Below are 22809 nucleotides of genomic sequence, written 5' to 3' on the forward strand. Positions count from 1 at the left end.
CAGGAGTTGGGTTCCAGAGCCCAGGCTGTGCGTGGAAGTGAGCCCGACTATCTCTAGCCGGTACCGCTCAATTTCCCGCACGAGCTCGGGCTCGGGCTCTTTCCCCCCCAGTGAGGTGACATTCCATGTCCCCATAGCCAGAGTTTTTGTCCGGGATTTGGGTCGCCAGGACCCCCCTCCACAGCTGTCGCCCAAACCACATTGCACCGGCCCCTTCTGAACCCTCTCGCGGGTGGTGGGCCTACGAGAGACAGATCAATAGTAATAGTAATGTGCTGGATGATCAATCTCTTATAGATTGATCAACCAGCACAACAGTAAGTTGAATTACCTACTATTACTATAGATCAATAGTAATAGTAGGTAATTCAACTTACTGTTGTGCTGGTTGATCAATCTATAAGAGGTGTTGGGACCCCCAACCTCCTCTCTTTCCTCACACACACACACACACTCTGTCTCTGACTGGTATCTCTACATATATATACATATACAGTATATGTATGTATATATATATATATCAGAATCAGAATTCCTTTATTAATCCCTGGAGGGAAAAATATATGTATGTATATGTGGCAGGATGCAATCGGTGGTTCATTCAGTTTCAGCTGGGTTGGGATTTTGGCCAATCACTGTGGGAGGAGATCACTTAAAAGCAGATAGAGAGCACCTCTCTTCCTTTTTGGCTTGTTGGAGGCTGGGTCGTAGCACTTCCTGGCATTCCACCAGTTCCGTTCCGTTCCATTTGTTTTGTTTTCTTGGTTAGTGGTTGCTTGTTTCTCTTTTTTATAACTTGTTGATTTTTGTGGTTTCCCCCATTCAGGTGCTGAACCTACGGTGGTGGATGGTCCTGGTGGCTGTGTCCCTTTTGTGTTGTTTGCACGCCGGGTGGATTTTGTTGTCCCAGTTTTGGTTTGCTTCACGTGTGGTGTTCCAGGGGTTTTTTTTTTTTATTGTTTGGATCAAGCCCAGGAGGTTCAGCCCTGATTGGTTTTCTGTATTATTTGAGTGAGGTTTGTTTTTTTCTGAATTCATGTATTTTCAGTGCTTGGTTTCTTCTTTTTTTATTGTAAATAAAATATGATTATTTTTACGAGCTACGGTCTATGCCTCAGCTGTGGACGGACCTGAGAGTCATCTATGCTTGGGGAGTTAGTCCCTGGGAAAGAATTCCCTGGGTGAAATTCCCAGGGTGGCGTTGTCTGGCAACTAGTATTGATTTCCATAGCCCCCTTTCTCTAGCACGCGGCAGTCCCGCCCTCGTGCCGCCACATATATATATGTACGTATATATACGTACATATACACTGAGTCAAATAACGAACATGCTTACCGGTAGCCCCTCTTTGATCAACTCCTTTTCCCATGTGTTCAGATCTGTTCGTGTGACAGTGCGAGGAGATTCTTTTGCGTTTGCTTCTGCCGTCTCAGCTCTCTTTTTTCCAAAATGGGCGGTGCGCCGCTTTTATTGTTCGGATGCGTGCTGCTGATTAGTTCAGATTGCATCCACCTGCTGAGGCGTGCCGTGGAGCCGCATGCTTGCCATTACGCGCACGTTGCAGCACGCACTCAGCCACACCTCCCGGCAGACAGCCGCAACAATAATCCATGTCCAAGAGTCCATTTCCCCGGATGAGATGGTTTTTATTCATTATTTGACACTATAAACACACACTGACCTCCTCAAGCTTTTATTTTGGTACTTCTGGTCAAAGGCATTTTGAATTTACATATTAGTTAAATAGTTAGTTTTATTTAGATTTAGCATTTAGGTTTAGATTTAGATTTAGATTTATAGATAGATAGATTTTTAGGTGTAACATTTATTATTTGGACTTAACAATTTAAAATATCTCTAAGTTTACAAATATTGTTGTCGCTTCATCCGGACCTGGGTCGCGGGGGTAGCAGCTTGAACAGGGATGCCCAGACTTCCCTCTCCCCAGACACTTCCTCCAGTTCTTCCAGGTGGACCCCAAGGCGTTCCCAGGCCAGCTGAGTCCCTCCAGCGTGTCCTGGGTCTTCCTTGGGACCTCCTTCCGGTGGGGCATGCCCAGAACACCTCCCCAGGAAGGCATCCAGGATGCATCCGAAAGAGATGCCCGAGCCACCTCAACTGGCTCCTCTCGATGTGGAGGAGCAGCGGCTCTACCCCGAGCTCCTCCTGGGAGACAGAGCTCCTCACCCTATCCCTAAGGGAGCGCCTCGCCACCTTGCGAAGAAAGCTCATTTCAGCCGCTTGTAGATCTCATTCTTTCTGCCATGACCAAAAGTTCAGACTGACTGGTTAATTGAGACCTTCAGCTTACGGCGCAGCTCCGTCTTTACCACGACGGACCGATACAACGACCGCATTACTGCTGTTGCTGCACCGATCCACCTGTAAAACCAGGACTGGTGAGAAAGGGCATCTCTGCCGGAGGCCAACATACACTGGGAACAGGTCTGACTTACTGTCGGCAATGGAGCGCTGCCGTATTTTACCTGTGGCCTAAAGAAATTGTACTCCTGTGAACTGAAGATCTCATTGGTCTGTTCTTGGGCTTCCAATTAAAGAATCGGGCTAACAGCGTCCAAGAATGGCTGTATGCTTGCCTGCAAAGTTACCACAAAGGAAAGTATTTATAAAATCTGCTGCAAGTGATAAAATATGCTAAGTCAGACAACATGGTATACAGGAAACATAGAAGACATTTGTAGCAACCACAAGCTTGTATTCAATAAAGGATTACCTCATAATTTAAAAGAAATCCGACAATACTACCTTGGGAATTTCACCCAGGGTAATACAGTTGTCCAATCTATTGTGCACAGATGGCGCAGATTTGGTCATTAGCAGACTATTTGTAATTATCACCGATAATCATTAATAGTGATAAAGCTGTTGACAACTAATTTCAATTACAGGGCACCCATTATGTTGTACAAGACAACTTCACACTAGGCACCGATTAGGTTGTCAATGACAGGGCACCACCCTGTTACCAGGGACCAATAACCAAACTGGAAAAACAGACTCAATCTGGTGTTCACTGAGAAGTGTCAATATCTGAGAGACATTAACAGTAGTCAGGTGAACAGTGGAGGATTGAATCCAAGCACTAGCTGACAGAATCCAGCAATGTCACACCAACATGCAAAAAATCACAAACTATGTTCAGTTAAGCTAGAACAACATTTATTAGTACCATTTATTAATTTACAATCAACAACACTTCCAATCAGTAAATATCTGTTATGGACTACCACTAAACAACAAACACAAGAAACTATATTACATCAAAGCAAATTTGGTGTGTGTGTGTTTGAGAAAAAGAGAGGGAGCAAAGATGTGTGATGACCCCTCCACACCTCTAGCTGTGCTGTGGTTGCTCTTTATGTTCTGTCTTGCAGGGGTCGTCCTTAGCTGATGAGCTGCACCTGGGCCCAGTGCAGTGCTTTGAAAAGGCCTCTGCTTCTTCTCCTTCCTCGGTTCACACGTGCCATGTGATTGCTGCGGTGTTGCAGGCTTTTTGTTTATTTTCTTGTTCATTTGGTTTTGGCATCCATTCACTCACACATCACCATGCATGCACTACTGATACTGACACTGATTATTGTTGATTATGATTTGGTGATTTGTGATATTTTGTAATAAATTTAGCTTATTTGGAGTTATCCTCATCTCTGCTCCCGTTCTTGGTTGCAGCCTTTGAGCCAGATTGTAACAAGTGGGGGCTCGTCGTACGTAGGTAATTTTTGTGAATGGATCGGTAGTAGTGACGTCATCACACAGCTGATGCTTGTAGCAGCTGATTGTGCAGCGTGTACAGCTGATTGTCGGGAGCTGTGTAAACGAGGGTAAGTGCTCTTATTGTGTGTTTTTCAGTGTGACTGCTGGTTGTTTGAGGAGCAGTGGTTATAGTTCATGGCAGTGGGCTCAGAGGTTCGATGCAGCCAGAAGTTGCCGTTGTGTCCGTCCCTGTTAGGCTTCAGTGCGGAGTCCATTTGGAGTTCGTATGGGGGGTTGTGGTGTGAAAGTGGTTGGAGCAATAAGCTCGGGAGCACGGCCGAGACTGCAGGTGGGGTCACCGAGTGCCGGTTGCTTTGTTTTGTCTGTGGTATTTAGTGCATAAGTATCCGCCGCAATTAGCACCTGAAGACTAGGGGGAAAGCTTAGTTAGTCTTCTGGTTAGGCAGTTAGGGGGACGGGGCTGCGGTGACGTCAAGGCTGTGTGTGTGGAGTACCGTCTGTGCATTAGACGCATCAGGTGAGTGAATGTGTTAGTGGATGCGTTGTAGTTATGGCAAGTGTGTTTTTGAGAGCGGCGTCAGAGGAGCTGTTGGAGAGCTGCTCGCGTGAACAGTTAGTTCGTATTGCTGACTATGTCATGATCTGCTGTCTACCAGTCGCTGGTTTTTCCGTTTTCCCCTGAATGCTTCATCCTTCAGCCCATTTTCACCTCAATCAGCCTCACTGCTTTCACCTGTTCTCCTCACAGGTTATAAAGGCAACCCCCGTCCTTCCCTCTTTGCCAGATTGTCCCTCAGCACTGAATGACACTCCAGCTCTGTATGCCAGCTTGCCTTGCCCGTAGAAACCCTGTCCGCTTCCGTTTTGCCTCCCCTGTGGTTTGGTAATGTACTCTGATTTTTTCCCTTCGTTTTTGAAGAAGGTGTTTTTTGTTGTGACTTTTCTTTTTTGCTGAAGAGATTTTTGTTCTTGGACTGTTTGTTGAAGTTTTGTGAAGAAAAAGATATTTTTGTTGTGGTTTAGTTCTGCTGAAACGGTTTTTGTTTTTTGACCTTTCAGTGGACTCCATTTACCAGCCCCGCTCCCTGGTGGACATTACTGCCTCAGCTTTATCGCCTGAATTTATTAGTAAAGTTTTTTTGTTCCTCACTGACCTAGTCCTGTGTGTTGCATTTGGGTCCATATACTCCCCGGTTTCAGTACAATCTGGCCAAGACATGGACCCAGCACGCACTAGTCCCCAGAATCGCTTTGAGTGCATTGAGAGAGCCCTTCAGCATCATGAGTCATTAATGGCCTCTGTCGCAGCTGAGGCTAAACGGGCAGCTGCCTCTCAGGAACAGACTCTCTCCACTTTAGTTAGCCAGGTGCAGCAATTATCTGCCACTGTGGCCCAATTAGCTCCTGTTTCCCCAGCTCCTGAACCTGTTCCACCTACGAGCTCCTTCCCTTCCCCAAGCCCAGTTTCTGAGCCACGCATTGGAGCCCCTGAACGTTATGCTGGCGAGCCTGAGGGTTGTAATCCATTTTTGACCAACTGTTCAATTTTTTTTGCTTTACAACCCCTCACTTTTGCTTCTGAGGAAGCTAAGGTAGCCTTCATCATTAATCAGCTAACTGGAAGAGCGAGACTGTGGGGAACAGCTGAATGGGACAGAAGAACACCAGCCTGTGCTTCATTTGAAGCTTTTTCTGCAGAGCTGCGAAAGGTCTTTGGGCATGGGGCTCATTCTACTGTTGCTAGTGGCCTTTTAAGTTTACGCCAGAGCTCTTGATGGTCATCTGTTAGGAACGGTTACTCACCAGACTGAACCAATCCAATTGCTGATGTCAGGAAACCATCATGAGACCATTCAGTTCCATGTCCTGCCCTCACCTCGCATTCCTCTGATTCTTGGCTTCCCATGGCTTCGCCGCCACAACCCACATATAGACTGGTCAGCAGGGGCAATCCGAGGTTGGAGTTCTTTCTGTCATCAAGTCTGCCTCTCACAGGGAGCTGCTCCATCTCACTCTCTGCCGTCCCATGGTCAGCCTGATCTCTCTAAAGTTCCCCCAGAATATCATGATCTCGGCGACGTTTTTAGCAAGTCTAAGGCCACATCTCTTCCTCCCCATCGGCACTATGACTGTGCCATTGACCTTCTTCCTGGCACCTCTCCTCCCAAGGGGCGACTCTATTCACTCTCTGGCCCTGAGAGGGAGGCCATGGAAACTTATATTAATGATTCCTTGGCAGCAGGAATCATACGACCATCTTCATCCCCCGCTGGTGCTGGTTTTTTTTTTGTTGATAAGAAGGACAAAACCCTCAGGCCTTGCATTGACTACAGAGGCCTTAATGAAATAACCATAAAGAACCGTTATCCATTGCCCCTTATGACAACTGCTTTTGAACTGCTCCAGGGGGCCAGTGTTTTCACCAAACTGGACCTACGTAATGCCTATCATCTGGTCCGCATCAGAGAGGGGGATGAGTGGAAAACAGCGTTCAATACCCCTACAGGCCATTATGAGTACCTCGTTATGCCATTTGGTCTAACCAATGCCCCAGCTGTTTTCCAGTCTTTGGTAAACGATGTTCTTCGTGACATGTTAAACCATTCTGTTTTTGTTTACCTGGACGATATTCTGATCTTCTCCAAGACTATGAAGGAACACGTTTGCCATGTCAAAGCAGTCTTGCAGCGACTTCTGGAAAACTCTCTTTTTGTTAAGGCGGAGAAATGTGAGTTCCATCAACCCTCAGTGTCGTTCCTGGGCTATGTTGTTGCTCAGGGGAATCTTCAAATGGACCCTGCCAAGGTGTCGGCCGTTTCTGCTTGGCCCGTCCCTGAGAACAGGAAACAGCTGCAACGCTTTCTGGGATTTGCCAATTTTTATCGGAGATTCATTCGGGGCTATAGCACCCTTGCAGCTCCCCTCACAGCCTTCACTTCCCCCAAGGTCGCATTCTCCTGGACTCCTCCTGCCAGTCAGGCTTTTGAAACCCTCAAGACCCGTTTCACCACTGCCCCTATTCTCCAGTTGCCCGACCCAGAACGACAGTTTGTAGTGGAGGTGGATGCCTCTGACATAGGCGTGGGAGCCGTTTTGTCTCAACGTTCTGCATCTGACCTAAAGCTCCACCCTTGTGCATTCTTCTCTCGTCGTCTGACTCCCCCCGAACAGAATTATGACATAGGAAACCGAGAATTGCTGGCAGTCAAACTTGCCTTGGAGGAATGGCGGCACTGGCTAGAGGGCACTAAGGTTCCATTCCTTGTTTGGACAGATCACAAGAACTTAGAGTACATTCGCTCAGCCAAGCGTTTGAACTCACGGTAAGCTCGTTGGTCCCTTTTTTTTACAAGGTTTAACTTTTCCCTTTCCTACCGCCCTGGCTCCCAAAATGTAAAGCCTGATGCTCTGTCGCGCCAGTTTGTTAAGGACGTTTCCCCTGTGGAATCCGCGCCTCTTTTGCCTCCTTCCTGTCTGGTCGCCCCTCTAATCTGGGACATTGAGGAGAGGGTGAAAGCTGCCTCTGTGGATCAGCCAGGACCTAGTACATGCCCACCTGATCGATTGTTTGTGCCTGATTTGCTTAGGTCGGAAGTTCTACAATGGTCACATTCTTCCAGACTCACCTGTCATCCTGGTGTACACAGGACCAAGGAGTTTTTGCAAAGACGGTTTTGGTGGCCCAGCATGGACAAGGATGTGCGTGAATATGTTAAAGCCTGCCCCACCTGCAACCAACACAAACCATCACATGTTGCTCCTGCTGGGCACCTTCATCCACTTCCCATACCCAATCGTCCTTGGTCTCACATTTCTCTGGATTTCGTCACTGGCCTTCCCCCCTCGGCAGGGAATACCACCATCCTCACCATAGTTGACAGGTTCAGCAAGATGGCACATTTTATTCCACTTCAAAAACTCCCATCCGCTAAAGAAACGGCCGAACTCATTCTTTTGCATGTTGTCCGTCTTCATGGCATCCCGGTTGATATAGTTTCAGATCGTGGTCCCCAGTTCACTTCCATATTCTGGCGGGAGTTCTGCAAGTTGATGGGGGCCTCTGTTAGTCTGTCCTCTGGTTTTCACCCCCAGTCTAATGGCCAAAGCGAGAGAAAGAATCAAGAAATGGAAGTCAGCCTCCGCTGTCTTGTGTCATCCAACCCTTCTGCCTGGTCCCAACAACTGCTTTGGGTAGAATATGCCCACAACACCCTCGTCAGTTCGGCCACGGGTCTCTCTCCCTTCCAGTGTGCCTATGGATATCAGCCCCCTCTGTTCCCTGCCCTTGAGAAGGAGGTTTCCTGCCCCTCTGTGCAAGCTCTCCTTCAGCGATGCCAACGCACCTGGGCACAGGCCCGCAACTCCCTCCAACACTCCACCGAGCGTTATGCCAAGTCTGCCAATCAGCATCGCTCTAAATCCCCTGAGTACCAGGTGGGACAGAAGGTGTGGCTGTCCACAAAAGATCTGCCTCTCCGTGTGGAGTCTAACAAGTTGGCGCCCAGGTTCATAGGTCCATTTCCCATAGTGAGGATTATCAATCCTGTCGCTGTGAGACTCAAGCTCCCTCAGTCCATGCGCATTCATCCCACATTCCATGTCTCCAGAATCAAACCTGCTCCTGAGAGTCCCTTGGTACCCGAGACCCCCCCACCCCCCGCTCCCCGCATGGTTGATGGTGGTCCCGTTTATGCTGTCAGCCGTCTGCTTCGTTCCCGCCGCCGAGGGCGGGGCATGCAATATTTGGTTGACTGGGAGGGCTATGGCCCTGAGGAGAGATCTTGGGTTCCTGCCAGTTTTATTGTTGACCTGCACCTTATTGCTGATTTTCATCGTGATTACCCTGACCAGCCCAGTCTCTCTTCCTCTGCAGCCCCTCCTGCCCTGCAGCTGCACCCCCTTCCTTCAGATCTGATTGATGCGGGACCTCGGGACCATCAAGAGATTCAGGACAGTTTGGATTGACCTGATGCTCGGGATTCCTCGGATGGCTTTCCTCCCTTTGCCCGTGACATGGAGGGATCTGCTTTGCCTGAATATTAGCTCCTTGCCTGCCTCCTCCCTTGTCTGTTTTGGGACGTCAGGAGCCGTCCCTTGAGGGGGGGGTTCTGTCATGATCTGCTGTCTACCAGTCGCTGGTTTTTCCGTTTTCCCCTGAATGCTTCATCCTTCAGCCCATTTTCACCTCAATCAGCCTCACTGCTTTCACCTGTTCTCCTCACAGGTTATAAAGGCAACCCCCGTCCTTCCCTCTTTGCCAGATTGTCCCTCAGCACTGAATGACACTCCAGCTCTGTATGCCAGCTTGCCTTGCCCGTAGAAACCCTGTCCGCTTCCGTTTTGCCTCCTGCCCTGTGGTTTGGTAATGTACTCTGATTTTTTCCCTTCGTTTTTGAAGAAGGTGTTTTTTGTTGTGACTTTTTTTTTTGCTGAAGAGATTTTTGTTCTTGGACTGTTTGTTGAAGTTTTGTGAAGAAAAAGATATTTTTGTTGTGGTTTAGTTCTGCTGAAACGGTTTTTGTTTTTTGACCTTTCAGTGGACTCCATTTACCAGCCCCGCTCCCTGGTGGACATTACTGCCTCAGCTTTATCGCCTGAATTTATTAATAAAGTTTTTTTGTTCCTCACTGACCTAGTCCTGTGTGTTGCATTTGGGTCCATATACTCCCCGGTTTCAGACTATTTTAATTTAGATGTTGATGATAAATGTATGAAGGATAACATTAAAAGCATTATAAAGGCTAATCTTGCTGATCGAGGTATGCTTGGGTCTAAAAAACAGGCTGTTGATCCTGAGGTGGTTCAGGTGGACATGTCTGGCTGTGGTGAGGCAAGTTTCACTTTTGAGAGAGTTGCTGCTTTTGCAGACAGAGATGGAGAAGCTGGCACTCTTAAAGAGAGAGGCTGAAATTTAAAAAATGCAGATGGAGGAGCGCAGGTTAAGTTTTTCTGCTGGAACAGCTAGTCCAGTCTCAGGCTTGGGTAGATCAAATACTTCTTTTGATGTTGTGAGTAATTTGCGTCTACTTCGTCAGTTCAATGAGCGTGATCCAGATACATTTTTCTCGCTCTTTGAAAGAGTATCGGAGAGCAGGGAGTGGTCTGATTCAGAGTGTACATTGTTGTTGCTCTGTGTGACTTGATTGTTTTGGAACAATTTAAAAATTCTGTCCCCAACCACATTGCTGTATATATCAGTGAGCACAAAGTGAAGACTGCCACTGAAGCTGTTGCTCTGGCTGACGAGTATGTGCTGATGCACAGGGGTGACCAGGATCTCAGACAGATGGGAGGAGAGGCCTCCACAATGTCCCGGTAAGGCCCCACGAGGTCAGATGTGTTTTGACTCCTCAAAAACATGTAACTTCTGTAGGGGAAGAGGGCACTGGAAAGCTGATTGCCCAAAAGTTAATTATAAAATTGGAGTTGGTGGAGGTCAGGCAAATTCAGCTGCTTGTGTAGTTTCTGTGGAACCTGTTTTTGCTTCAGATGCCCACCAGGTGGATGTTGGAGAACCCAGTAATTTGGAAAAACCTGATTTCTCTGCCTTTGTGTCTGATGGCTGGGTCTCTCTCGGTGAAGGTAATGTCAGGGTGCCTGTCAAAATTTTGAGGGACACTGCAGCACGTGATTCATACCTTTTGGACTCAGTGCTGCCATTTTCTGATAATTCCAATACTGGAGACTTTTTTTTAATGCGGGGGATGGTGATGAATGTTGTTCCTGTTCCTTTGCATTCTGTGGTTCTTAACTGTGGTTTGAAGAAGAAGAAGAATCAGCTTTATTGGCAGGATATATATTTTTACATACACACACTGAATTCGTCTTCTGCATTTGACCCATCCTTAGTTGAACACACACCGCCACACTCGGCAAATTACATGCAGTAAAACACACACAGGATCAGTGGGCTGCATCAAGCCCCTGGGGAGCATATTGGGGGGTTACGTGCCTTGCTCAAGGGCACATTAGCCGGCTAATGGAAGGGGGGGGGGCATTTTTCACATTAAACACTCCACCACACCCAAATTTTTCCTGCCCGTCCGGTGGGGAAATCGAACCGGTGACCCTCCAATCACAAGCCGCTTCTCCAACCTCTAAGATAAGATAAGATGAACTTTATTGATCCCGCAGTGGGGAAATTCACCTGTTGTGGCAGCTCACAAGGACAGAAGAGGAGTGCAAAAAGCAAAGAGTGTGCAAAAACAGTTACAAAAGAGTGTAGAGGTAAAATAAATTAACAATTTACAAGGTAAGTAAAAATAGTACACTATAAAGCTATATACAAGTCCTCTTAAGGGAAGAAAGAGGACTAGACCATAGAATTATACAGTCTAACAGCAGCGGGAATGAAAGACCTGCGGTAGCGCTCCTTCCTACACTGAGGGTGTAGCAGTCTGCCGCTGAAGGAGCTGCTCAGAGCTTCCACTGTCTGATGCAGAGGGTGAGAGGTGTTGTCCATGATGGATGTCAGCTTGGCTAACATTCTCCTCTCACCCACCTGCTCCACGGAGTCCAGTGGGCAGCCCAGGACAGAGCTGACCCTTCTGACCAGCTTATTTAGTCTGTTCCTGTCCCGGTCCGTGCTGCCCGGTCCCCAACAGACCACAGCATACTGAATAGCAGAGGCTACCACAGAGTCATAAAAAGTCCTTAGAAGGGGCCTGCACACTCCAAAGGACCTCAGTCTCCTCAGAAGGTGGAGGCAACTTTGGCCCTTCTTGTACAGGGCATTGGTGTTATGTGACCAGTCCAGTTTATGGTTGAGGTGGACACCCAGATACTTGAAACTGTCCACAATCTCAATGTCCAAGCCCTGGATGTTCACTGGTGTATGTGGTAATGACCTTCTCCGAAAGTCAATCACCATCTCCTTTGTTTTACTGGTGTTTAAGCACAGGTGGTTGCGCTCACACCAGTCCACAAAGTCCACGATGACTGACCTGTACTCCGTCTCATTCCCCTCAGACACACAGCCAACAATGGCTGAGTCGTCAGAGAACTTCTGGAGGTGACATCTGCTGGTGTTGTAGGTGAAGTCCGAGGTGTAGAGGGTGAAGAGGAAAGGTGAGAGTACTGTTCCCTGGGGGGCCCCCGTGCTGCAGACCACCACCTCAGGCACACACGCAGTCTCACATACTGTGGCCTGTTGGTGAGGTAGTCGATGATCCAAGCAGCCAAATGTCCGTCCACACCTGCTCTCTCCAGCTTCTCTCTCAGCAGCACCGGCTGAAATATGTTGAATGCGCTAGAGAAATCAAAAAACATGATTCTCACAGCGCTCCCAGCACTCTCCAGGTGAGTCAGCGCCCGGTGCAGCAGGTAGATGACAGCATCATCCACCCCAATGTTTGGCCTGTAGGCAAACTGCAGCGTGTCCATCGCTGTACTCGCCACAGAGCGAAGGTGACTGAGGATGAGCCTCTCCATGGTCTTCATCAGGCGAGAGGTCAAGGCGACAGGCCTGTAGTGGTTTGGCTCCTTGGGGTGTGCAGTCTTAGGAACTGGAACCACACAGGAGGTCTTCCACAGGACGGGGACCCTCTCCAGACTAAGGCTCAGGTTGAAGATGTACGAGACCACCTCACAGAGCTGGTCAGCACAGTCCCTAAGCAGTCTGGGGCTGATCCCGTCTGGTCCTGCAGCTTTCCTGCACTTCAGCCGCCTCAGTTCTCTCCTCACCTAGTCCGATGTTAAGGAGAGGGGTGAGAGAGGGGGGTGGGGAGGGGAAAGGGGTGGACAATAGGGGATGGTTGGGCTGATGGTGGAAGCGGGGGCTGGTGTGAAGTGGTGTGAAGACAGGGGGGTGATGGGAGGTGAAGTAGAGGACAGTGATGGTGTGGTGATGGTGGTAGTGTCTGCTGGCCTGGAGATGTGTGAAGAGGGTAGAGGATGGGTGGCAGAGGGGGTGGGGTTGGAATTAAACCTGTTGAAAAATAGGTTTAATTCACTTGCCCATCGCTGGTTGCCTTCAGCTGTCCCTCTGGCTCCACTCTGTCCATGTCCTGAGATAGTCTTCAGGCCCCTCCACACATCTCATGTGTTGTTATGCTCCAGCCGCTCCTCCAGCTTCTTCTTGTAGCTGTTCTTTGCCCGCCTGATTGCGTACTTGAGTTCACACTGAACTCTTTTCTGCTCCACTCTGTCCCCAGAAAAGAAAACCCTCTTCTTCTGGTTCAGTAGGGCTTTCAGCTCAGGGGTCATCCAGGGCTTGTTGTTGGAGAAACACCGTACTCTAGGCCATGTGCAGGGTGCAGGGTGAGGTTGCTCTTGGTTCTTTACTTAAAATGGGGGAATATTATATCAGTGCAAGGGTAATGTTGAGGCTTTAGCACTGCTGCAGCACTTTGAACAGAAGTTGATGGGTGGTCAGTAGCTTGCTGAGCAGCTTGAACCTTCCGAAGTCATCAGATGGATTGGTAAAGTCACATATCTCAGAGAGAGTCAAGAAAAATTAGACATTCATTGTGAACTTGTTGAAGGAGTTTCAGGTTAGTCAGGAGTTCTTTCCTGCTAGCACAGGCGAGTCCATCTGTCAGCCTCACAGTGAAAAGATGTTGTAACTCTTCTGAACTGAGAGCTATTCAAAGAGACATTCAAGTGTGGTTGTTAAAGTGCATGTAATGCAGAGGTGTGCAAGTTTGGTTGCGTGTGTGTGTTTGTGTGGAGTGTATTTTCATGTTTGTGACAGTGTCAGCCCTGTTCCTGGTTGTTTAGGAGTCTGATGGCTTGGGGAAAGAAGCTGTTTTGGAGTCGGGTAGGGTAGGTAGGTGGACTTGCTTTGGTGTAAATGTCTGTGATGGAGGGGAGAGGAACTCTCAGTTGTCCTCACTATCCGCTACTGCACCAAGATGGTGCAGTTCCCAATGATGCTGCTGCTCAAGATGCTCTCAATAGTCACTGGGTAAATTGTGGTCAGGATGTGGGGTGGGAGATGAGCTTTTCTCAGCCTTCTCGGGAAGTAGAAACACTGCTGGGCCTTCCTAGTGATTGAGCTGGTGTTGAGGGACAAGGCGAGGTTCTTCGCCAGGTGAACACCAAGGAATTTGGTGTTCTTGATGAGCTCCATGGAGGTTATCGGGGTGTGGGATGACCACAATCTCTTCCAAAGTCAACAGCCATCTCTTTTGTCTTATCTATGTTCAGAGACAGGTTGTTGGCTCACTGTCCTAGTTAAATAAGTGAGTGAAAGTTAGTTTGCTAGTTTAGGCATACATCAGTAAATCTAATCAGAATCAGAAAGCCTTTATTGTCATTATATACCTGGGTATACAACGAAATTTGGGAGCACTGCTCCGTTTAGTGTTTGCATCACAATATAAAAATATCAAAATAGTGCAAAAACAGTAAAATAAATAGAAAATAAAATACTAAATGGAAATAAAGTACTATAAATGGAATAAAGAAATTTAACAAACATTTACAATGTTAGTAGTGTGATTACACATAAGAATATTGTATTGCAAATAAGAATTTTGTATTTCAGTGTCATAATGGTGTTACACTTTTGTTACAGTTTGTTTCACGTGTGGAATGGATTACGTTTTGTATTATTATTGTATTGCGCGTGCTTTGATTTTTGTTGACTCATTTGCGTGAGTTCAGAGCACTGATGACTCTGGGGAAAAAGCTGTCCCTGAGTCTGTCTGTGCGTGTTTTGTGGGCTCTGTAGCGCCGGCCAGAGGGCAACAGGTTGAACAGGTGGGGTAGTCGTGGATCAGCGGTTAGGGTGTCGGACCCGTAACCGGTGGATCGCTGGTTCGATTCCCCGTACCGGTGTCCATGTCATGTCCATGTCCTGAGGTACCCTTGAGCAAGGTACCTAACCCCCACTGCTCCCCGGGCGCTGCACGCGATCGCCCACTGCCCCGGGTTTGCTGTGTGTGTGTGCACGTCACTTGGGTGGGTTAAATGCAGAGCACGAATTTCATTGGAGTGAGTTCCCTCCAATGACGAAATATGTCACTTTCATCTTCTTTCAGGTGATTGCTAGGGTGGAACGGGTCCCTGACAATGTTTGTGGCTCTGCTGAGGTAGCAAGAACTGGCAATGTGGGGTGGGTAACCAGTGATTTTCTGGACCGTGTTGATCACTCTCTGCAGTGCTCTCCTGTCTGCTCCTGTGCACCAAGCGTATGACGCTGTGTTGCAGTATGCCAGGATGCTCTTCACAGTGGCTTGGTAGAAGGACACTAGCAGCTTCTCCTCCAGGTTGTTTTTCCTGAGCACTCTCAAGAAGTGGAGTCGCTGCTGGGCCTTCTTCACCATTGCACCATTGCACCATGCCAGATACAGTGTATGTAAGACCACATCTCCTGCTTGCATTTACCACACAGGGGAGAGACATCAGGAAAGAAAGTGTTTAGAGACTGGGGCGTGCGTTGTAATCTATGAAGGATCCTGTACTGGCTCTCAGTTAGTCTGTTGCATAAAAAGGTCTTGCCTATTGATGCTATAGCATCTGATCATACCTGATCTCCATACTCAGTTGCTAAGTCTCTGTCCCATAGACCTTAAGCATTTTCTTTTGAAAAAACAGACCATTTGTTACACTTGCTGTACACTCCCTTGATCATAGACATAGGCCTATATGTACACATACAGTATATAGGTACCTAGTTATCCTTTTCAGACAATAAACTGAAGTGGTCCACAAACACAGATGTTTGGGGCAGAGCTGGCTCTATTTCCTAAGGTCAGCTCAGGTCCTTCAATGTATGCAACTGGATACTATGGATATTCTATCAGTCTGTTGTTGCCGTGGTTTACATGGGTGTATGCCTCAAAGCAAAGGATGCCAACAGGCTGAACACTCATCAAGAAGGCCACATCTGTAGTTCGCTGTGAGCTTGTCACCCTGGAGGAGGTGGTCAAGGACAGAATGCTGGCAAATCTGTGGGCAATTACGGACAACCCCTCACACCCCTTCCATGAAACACTGGAGAAACATAAGAGCAGCTTCAGCAACAGGCTCATAAACACCACTGATTAAGGCAGTGCAAATAGTGGGGCGGTGCGATGCCAGGGGTTATGTTATCAAAAAAACAGGGATTACGCAAGTAACCCTACGTTCTTTTTCTAACAGTGTTTCACTATGGGAGATATAGCCCACTCCCGAATTGCATCAACTCCCTGACGCCATGACCCTTGACAACTAAAGAGAGACCTTTACCTTAGATCAGTATCACCTGCCTCCAGCACAGCATGAGACAGTGACTGATGAACAACATTGACTTGCCGCTGTGCAAATGTCCTGAACCAACACTCCTCTGAATAAGGCCCATGATGAAGTCGGTAGAGTGGGCTCTAACTCCCAGAGGAGGCTGAGAGCCCTTACATCTGTAAGCAACAGAGATGTCCTTCACAATCCAGTGTGACAGTCTCTGCCTTACCCTTATGAAGATTGGCCCAGGAAACAAAAAACTGATCAGTTCTAATGAAACCAGCTGTTCTATCAACATACACCCCCAGAGCCTGCATGGGGCACAGGGTGTGAAGCCACTTGTCCTCCTCCGAGGAGAATGGAGGAGGGTGAAAAGCCAACAGGTCTAAAGTTGAGCATCTGTAAAAACACTCCATTACTTTAGGCACAAATGCTGGATTAGGCTGGATACGGATGGACTGACAAAGCCTGTAAGTCACTCACGTGCTTTGCAGTGGTCAGACCCAGAAGCAAAGCAGTCTTAATTGAAAGAAATCTCAACCCCACCACCTCAATGGACTTGTGGTTAGAAAGGGCATCCAGTACAAACAACAAATTCCACAATGGCACCAGTGGCCTAGCCACTGGGAGCTTGTGGTGGGCCCCCTTCATAAAGCAACACACCAAAGGGTGCTTCCCCACTGACTTATCACCAAAACCCACATGACAAGCCGAAATTGCTGCCAAATAAACCTTAATTGTGGAGAAAGTCTTTTCTTTATCCAACAATCCCTGCAGAAAAGAAAGCACCTCCACCACTGAAAAGGAATAGTGCCCCACCCTGGCACCATTCCTCAAAAATCCACCACTTACTCAAAAAGTGAGCGGGTGGAGGATTCTCTAGCATTCTGAATAGTGTCAGTGACCTCAGTAGGCAGCTCTGCTGTGTTCAAGTTCCACCTCTAACTGGTCAGGCCCAAAGAGACAAACGGTCTGGAGTGGAGTGGGTGGAGCGTCCACTCGCCGTAGAGTGGGTTCTCACTGGACAATAAGTCTGCTCTGTTCAGAATCCCCGCTACATGGGTCACACTGAGGGACTGGAACTATGTAGTGCGCCGCACAATTAACCTCTGAGCCAGCCTGTGTAGCTGCAGAGAGCGAGTGCCACCCTGACGATTGATATAAGCAACAACAGTGGAGTTGTCTGTCTTCATTAACACGTGATGGCCGTACAGGTGAGGCAGAAGATGTCAGACTGGCAAAAACGCTGCATGTATCTTTAACACATCAGAATCAGAAGCTGAATCAGAAAAACTTTTATTGCCAGTAGGTTCCACCTACGAGGAATTTGTTTTGGCATCTGGTGCAGCTGACATACACAAGAAAAGGGAATAAAATAACGATAAATAGTGAAATGCAAACGGTTCAAATACATAGTATACATATACATCTGTATATACAAGGGGATGTGCCTGATCATGGTGGAGGTATACATTGGCAGATGGCTGTGCATTTTTGTAAAGTGCAGAGTGATGAACATGCAAGGGAACTGGATGTGCAAGGGGAGAGTGTGTCTGTGTGCGTATGTGTGTGAGGGGCTGGGGGGTGTCAGTGGTTGATTTTTCAATTGTTCATAGTTCATAAGCCTGACAGCAGAAGGATAGAAGCTGTTTTTGCGGTGAGAGGTTTTGGTCCGGGAAGACTGCAGCCTCCTGCCAGAGGGGAGCAACTCAGAGTTTGTGTCTGGGGTGAGATGGGTTGACTGCAATCTATTTGCTCTTCTCAGGATCCTGGAGGTGTACAGATCCTGAAGAGAAGGTAGGTTGTGACCAATTACCTTCTCAGGAGAGCGGCAGTCTGCTAAGGTCCTTTGCAGTGGCAGCATGCCAGATGGTGATGGAAGAGGTGAGGATACTTCAGCTGCCTCAAGAACATCCTCTGCTGTGCTTTTTTGATGAGGGGCTGATGTTCAGCTCCCATTTCAGGTCCTGTGTGATGGCGGTTCCCAGGAAGTGGAAATGCACCATTAATAGGGGGGTGGGTGGGCAAAGAACCTGGGGGAACTGGTTGAGGTGTCAGGGCTACTGCTGAGGCTGGGGTGGGGGAGGTGAAGGTGTCAGGGCGGACCCATTGTCTTTCAAAGTGGCAGTAATGGTCGTTCAGCTCCTTCACTAGACGCATGTTGTTCATGGAGTGGGGGGTCTTGGGACTGTAGTTGGTGACTGAGTCGTTGGCTGAGAACTGGTGTTGAAGTTTCTCAGAGTACCGTCGTTTAGCATTTCTCACCGCCTTGCTAAAGCTGTATTTTGACTCCTTGTATCTCTCTTTGTCCCCACTCCTAAACACCTCCTCCTTGAGCCTCCTTAGCCACTTGAGTTCTGCAGTGAACCAGGGTTTATCATTGCTGTAACACACCCTGGTGCGTGATGGGATACAGCTGTCCTCACAGAAGCTGGTGTAGGAGGTCACCACCTCTGTGTACTCCTCCAGGTTGTTGGTAGCCATCCTGAACACATCCCAGTCAATACAGTCCAAACATGCCTGCTATTCCTCAATTTTTTGGGCAGTTTCTCCCACTCTCCAGAGATGCTCAATAGGGTTCAAGTCTGGGCTCTGGCTGGGCCACTCAAGGACATTCACAAAGTTGTCCCAAAAGCCACTTCTGGTGCACTCTGGAGCAGGTTGTCAGCAAGGATGTCTCTGTACATTGTTGCAGTCATCTTTCCCTCGACCCTTACTAGTCTCCAAGTTCCTGCTGCCACAAAACATCCAAATTAGGAACACTGAGTGAATCCTTCAGTGTCATCATCACCAATCGCAAACAGTCGACACTGCCATGTAATTAAGGTTGAATATTGCTAGCATAAAATTAACTTGCTATAGCTGTGCAGTGTCTCTATTGCAATTTTGTGGGATGTAATGACTGTTCCAGGTATTCAAACCTCCGGAGTGTTATCAGGGGAATGAAGTTCCTGCTTCTGAAACACTGGTTTCAAAACATACAAAAATATAAATTGGTCTTTTATTTTCCCCGTAAATGACAATGGTATAAGTGACAAAATGACCTTTGAAGTGTAAAGAATTGATGGCCACCATGTTATTTATTAGTCCCTGATAATGGACACTTTGTCACATATGTACAGGGATAATGTCTGTCAGAGTTCAGGAACGAAGGGGGAAACAAAGGTTGCTGACAACGCCACCTGGGGGAGAGGAAATTCAGTCCCAGGAAATATGGACAGGCACACAGGTACGAATCACACACAGGGCAAGGAATGTGTACCACTAAACAATTTACAAAAAAAAGGAAAATAATAACCTGCAGCAGGCCAGGTTTAACACTAAATACTAAAATTTGTTGCCAGCTCACAGGATGAAATGAGTTGAGGCCCTAGAAAATAAAACTAACAACTGCCAGGGCCGTGGCTTACCAAAGATGGAGAAACAAACCATAAAGGGAGCAACCTACACACCAGTGACACTACAATCCAATGAAATAAGGACACGAAGAAAACCCACCACCAGGGAAGCGGACTACCACCGCCAGGCCACAGCTCCTGTACAGCAAAACAAAAGAAAATTAATCACAGATCACAAGGACCCAACAACATGGCAACATAAAAACACACATACACACACACATACACCTCAACAAAAGAATAAAAATAAATAAAAGCCCCAACACAACCAACCCGAGAAAGAGAAAAGAAAAAAGGAATAAACCCATAGCTGCAACTACCCAACTAAATTTAACCTAGAAAATGAAAGTAATCCAAGGAAATGTAAGTACAAGTCACAAAATAATATAACCCAACCCCAATGCAAATTAAAACGAAAATTAGACTTAAGCTTACACAATAAATCAAACTAACAGGTAGTCAGATAAACAAAACACAAGATAACAACCCTAACCTCAGTCAAGACAATCCCACTAAAATGTGGCTGCTGCTACATTAAAACTAGTAGGCAAAAGGAGACGACACGTACGTCGCCACAACGCACAAAATATGTAAAAAAAAAAAAAAATCACAGCAGCAGTGACTCCAGTGTACCTTGGCGCACAGACAGAAACTAACAAAGCGCATACCTGGATGCAAGGACCCCACGGCACCCACGTCCACCACAGCTACCGCTGCAGGATAGTGAAAAAAAGAGGCAGGAGCGCAGCCACTTGCCAGCTTGAATAGATGCGGCACCGCCCCACAATCAGCACATTAGGACCACGAAACAGTGCCATACAGCGGCGGGGAAAAGTACATCCTAAGCTTATACGGAAAAATGGTTAGGAGCAAAAGCCAAGCTAACACATCCAGCAACAATATTACAGAACCCCCAAAGACAGGTCTGTTTGTTTAATAAATTTGTCATTTGGCTAAATAAATGACATTTTATTAGAGGTTAACGACTGCTGTTGTTTTTATGGTGTATATTTAAGATAAGTATTTATTGTTATCATTTAAGCACTTTCATACCATTCATTTATTATTACAGGGCAACGTATTCATTGTCTTTATAACCCGGTATGTATATCTGTGAAGACAAATTTCTACGTGAGTGGGCAATAAACATGTTTTATTCTATTCTATTTAAAGAAACACACTTCAAGTCCCATAGTACTTTGCTTGGCCGAGAAGAGACTGTGAATGGTTGATCGGCTTTTCCTGTGACACATCCGGTTCGCCCTTTTCAGGAGCATTTTGCTTATGGTCTTGCTTTTCTTCTCCCGAGGCTACAAAAACGACTCAGCCTCGCACGGAACGACGGAACCAGAACAGTCTTTCAGACACATGAAAGGTATATTATTTAGCTATACAAACACCCCGGTACGTTCACGATAAACACACACTCTTAAATTGGCTTAGTCAACTTAAGTGTGATAGTAACACGCTCGATTAGAGCACATCTCAGTGTCATAACGTTAGCCTGTGCTATGTGGTGAGCAAAGGTCTAGGTTACAGCTGTTAGCCGCATGCCAGTAGTAGGAGTCGTACTGGATAACTTAGTTTAAGAAGACTCGTTTCTCGGTAAGTTCGACGCTTAGTTATTTCTTAAGTGCTTTTCTGTGTCTCTCTTTATTGCTACGCGATGCTGAACTCTTTACTTTATGGGGGCATGAAGTATTTTTGATTCAAAGCCGCACTTCAAAAGATGTTTCTTAACTGGGTCTCAACGAACAAGCTTGCTTTTTAATGCAGTGACCGGTGTTTTTACCTGCATACGCTTTTTCAAAGTATGTTATGGTGGATATATACTAGTGATTTTGCTATCTTCCACGCACTCATTCGTTTTTAAAGTGTATTATGGGTGAACAACTAAACTACTATGGAAGTCATAAGATATTTGACATTTGCCCTGGCCTAGAGATCATATATCCCAGAGGTTATGAAACATGCAAAAAATTGTTGAAAGAATGCCACAAGTGTGTTCATCTGCCAAAGGTGGCTACTTTGATCAGAAGTTTAGAATACATTTTTGATTCCATGATTTCTTTTTTAACTTCAATTGTTTATTTGTTCTGTACTTTAATTTACAATACAATGAGTACAATGAGACATTAAACTGCATAATTTTCAATAGAAACTGGTCGTGTAAGTCATGCACCCTGCACCATGAAAGTTAATGTTTTATTTTGTGAGTTCATTTTGAGATATATAGATATATATATATATATATATATATATATCTATAGATATATAGATCTATAGATATATATATAGTCTTTATTGTCATTGTACAAAAATATACAAGCTTTCAAATCTTGAATAACTCTGTTGCATGCATAGAAATATGTATATATAAGTTAAAAAAATTGTGTAGGTGTGGTTTTATAAGCTTTTATTTCACTAAATCAAGCCAGGCAGACGTTGTAATTCGAGTTTCAAATTGGTCAGAACGTTTCTGCCAGTTTCTGCCTGTCATTTGAGGTGCAGTTTTGAAAATAAAATAAACTTAAAACTTCGAACTTTATTGTCAGTATATTTGACATACGCCGAATGCTACTGGTCCGTGGGAATCGAACCGGCGACCCTCCAATCACAAGCCGCTTCTCCAGCCTCTAGACTCGTAACTAATGATCAAAGGCTAGAACGATTACAGGCTTGAATGATAAATGATCTCATGTTCGGTTGGATTTCTGGCAGATCAGTATTAGTATTATTTATCTTAGTATTATTTGAGTGGTCAGTGATGTGATTTTTCTGGATTAATCAAGAATTCCCCTTTTTCTGTCTTGAAAATGTGACTCACCTGAAACATGCAAACTTGAATAAATAAATAAATAAAATTGCCAGTCATTTTTTAATTTAAAATGTATTATCTGCTGTCCCATTATGTTTCTCTCCAGTGTATCCTCTTCCTTCCTAGATCCATTATGAATTTCTTACTGGAAACAATCCAAGTCTTCCTGCTGTCCATCTGGTACAATGTGGAATCTTTCATCCACCTCTTTGTACCCAAGAAGAAGAAGAACATTGCTGGTGAGGTGGTGCTGATAACGGGGGCAGGTAGCGGGATTGGTCGCCTTATGGCTCAGGAGTTTGCAGCTCTTGACACTGTGCTGGTACTGTGGGATATTAACCAGGAGGGCTTGAAGGAAACAACTAGACTGGCCAAACAAGGCGGGGCTAGCAGAGTCCACTACTATCTGTGTGACTGCAGCGACAAGAGCGAAGTTTACAGAGTCGCTGACCAGGTAAGCTTTCTTGAAACAGGGTACAGACTATGTGTATTTATGTAATTATTTATTTTTGACTAAAATCCTTATTGACCTCCTCAGTTTACTATAATGCATGATATTGTTGAGGTATGGCAGGTGTTAGAAAGTAGGTTTGTTTTTTTTTAATTTTATTATCTTTTGTATCAGTTACAATAACAATGTAGTTCTCGAAGTAAATGCACAGATCTGGGAACAGCAGCAGTATTAAAAATAAGTC

At 46.3% G+C, this 22809-nt stretch overlaps 1 protein-coding gene across 5 annotated transcripts in view; it reads left to right on the top strand.

The window, feature by feature from the left end:
* The first annotated feature begins 20518 nt into the window (after nt 1-20518).
* Nucleotides 20519-22809, top strand: part of LOC124068997 (epidermal retinol dehydrogenase 2-like) — a 53440-nt gene continuing 51149 nt past the window's right edge. For 2 of the 5 annotated variants that reach the window (XM_046407645.1, XM_046407643.1), the window contains exons 1-2: nt 20519-20670; nt 22239-22568. In XM_046407645.1, the coding sequence (XP_046263601.1) occupies nt 20581-20670; nt 22239-22568 (420 nt within the window). In that variant the 5' untranslated portion in view covers nt 20519-20580. Of the gene's footprint in view, nt 20671-20720; nt 20902-22218; nt 22569-22809 lie in introns of those variants that run through there. The other 3 variants (XM_046407646.1, XM_046407644.1, XM_046407647.1) reach the window with 3 other exon arrangements.

The sequence above is a fragment of the Scatophagus argus genome, chromosome 13 (genome assembly GCF_020382885.2).
Source record: "Scatophagus argus isolate fScaArg1 chromosome 13, fScaArg1.pri, whole genome shotgun sequence".
Lineage (NCBI taxonomy): Eukaryota > Metazoa > Chordata > Actinopteri > Scatophagidae > Scatophagus > Scatophagus argus.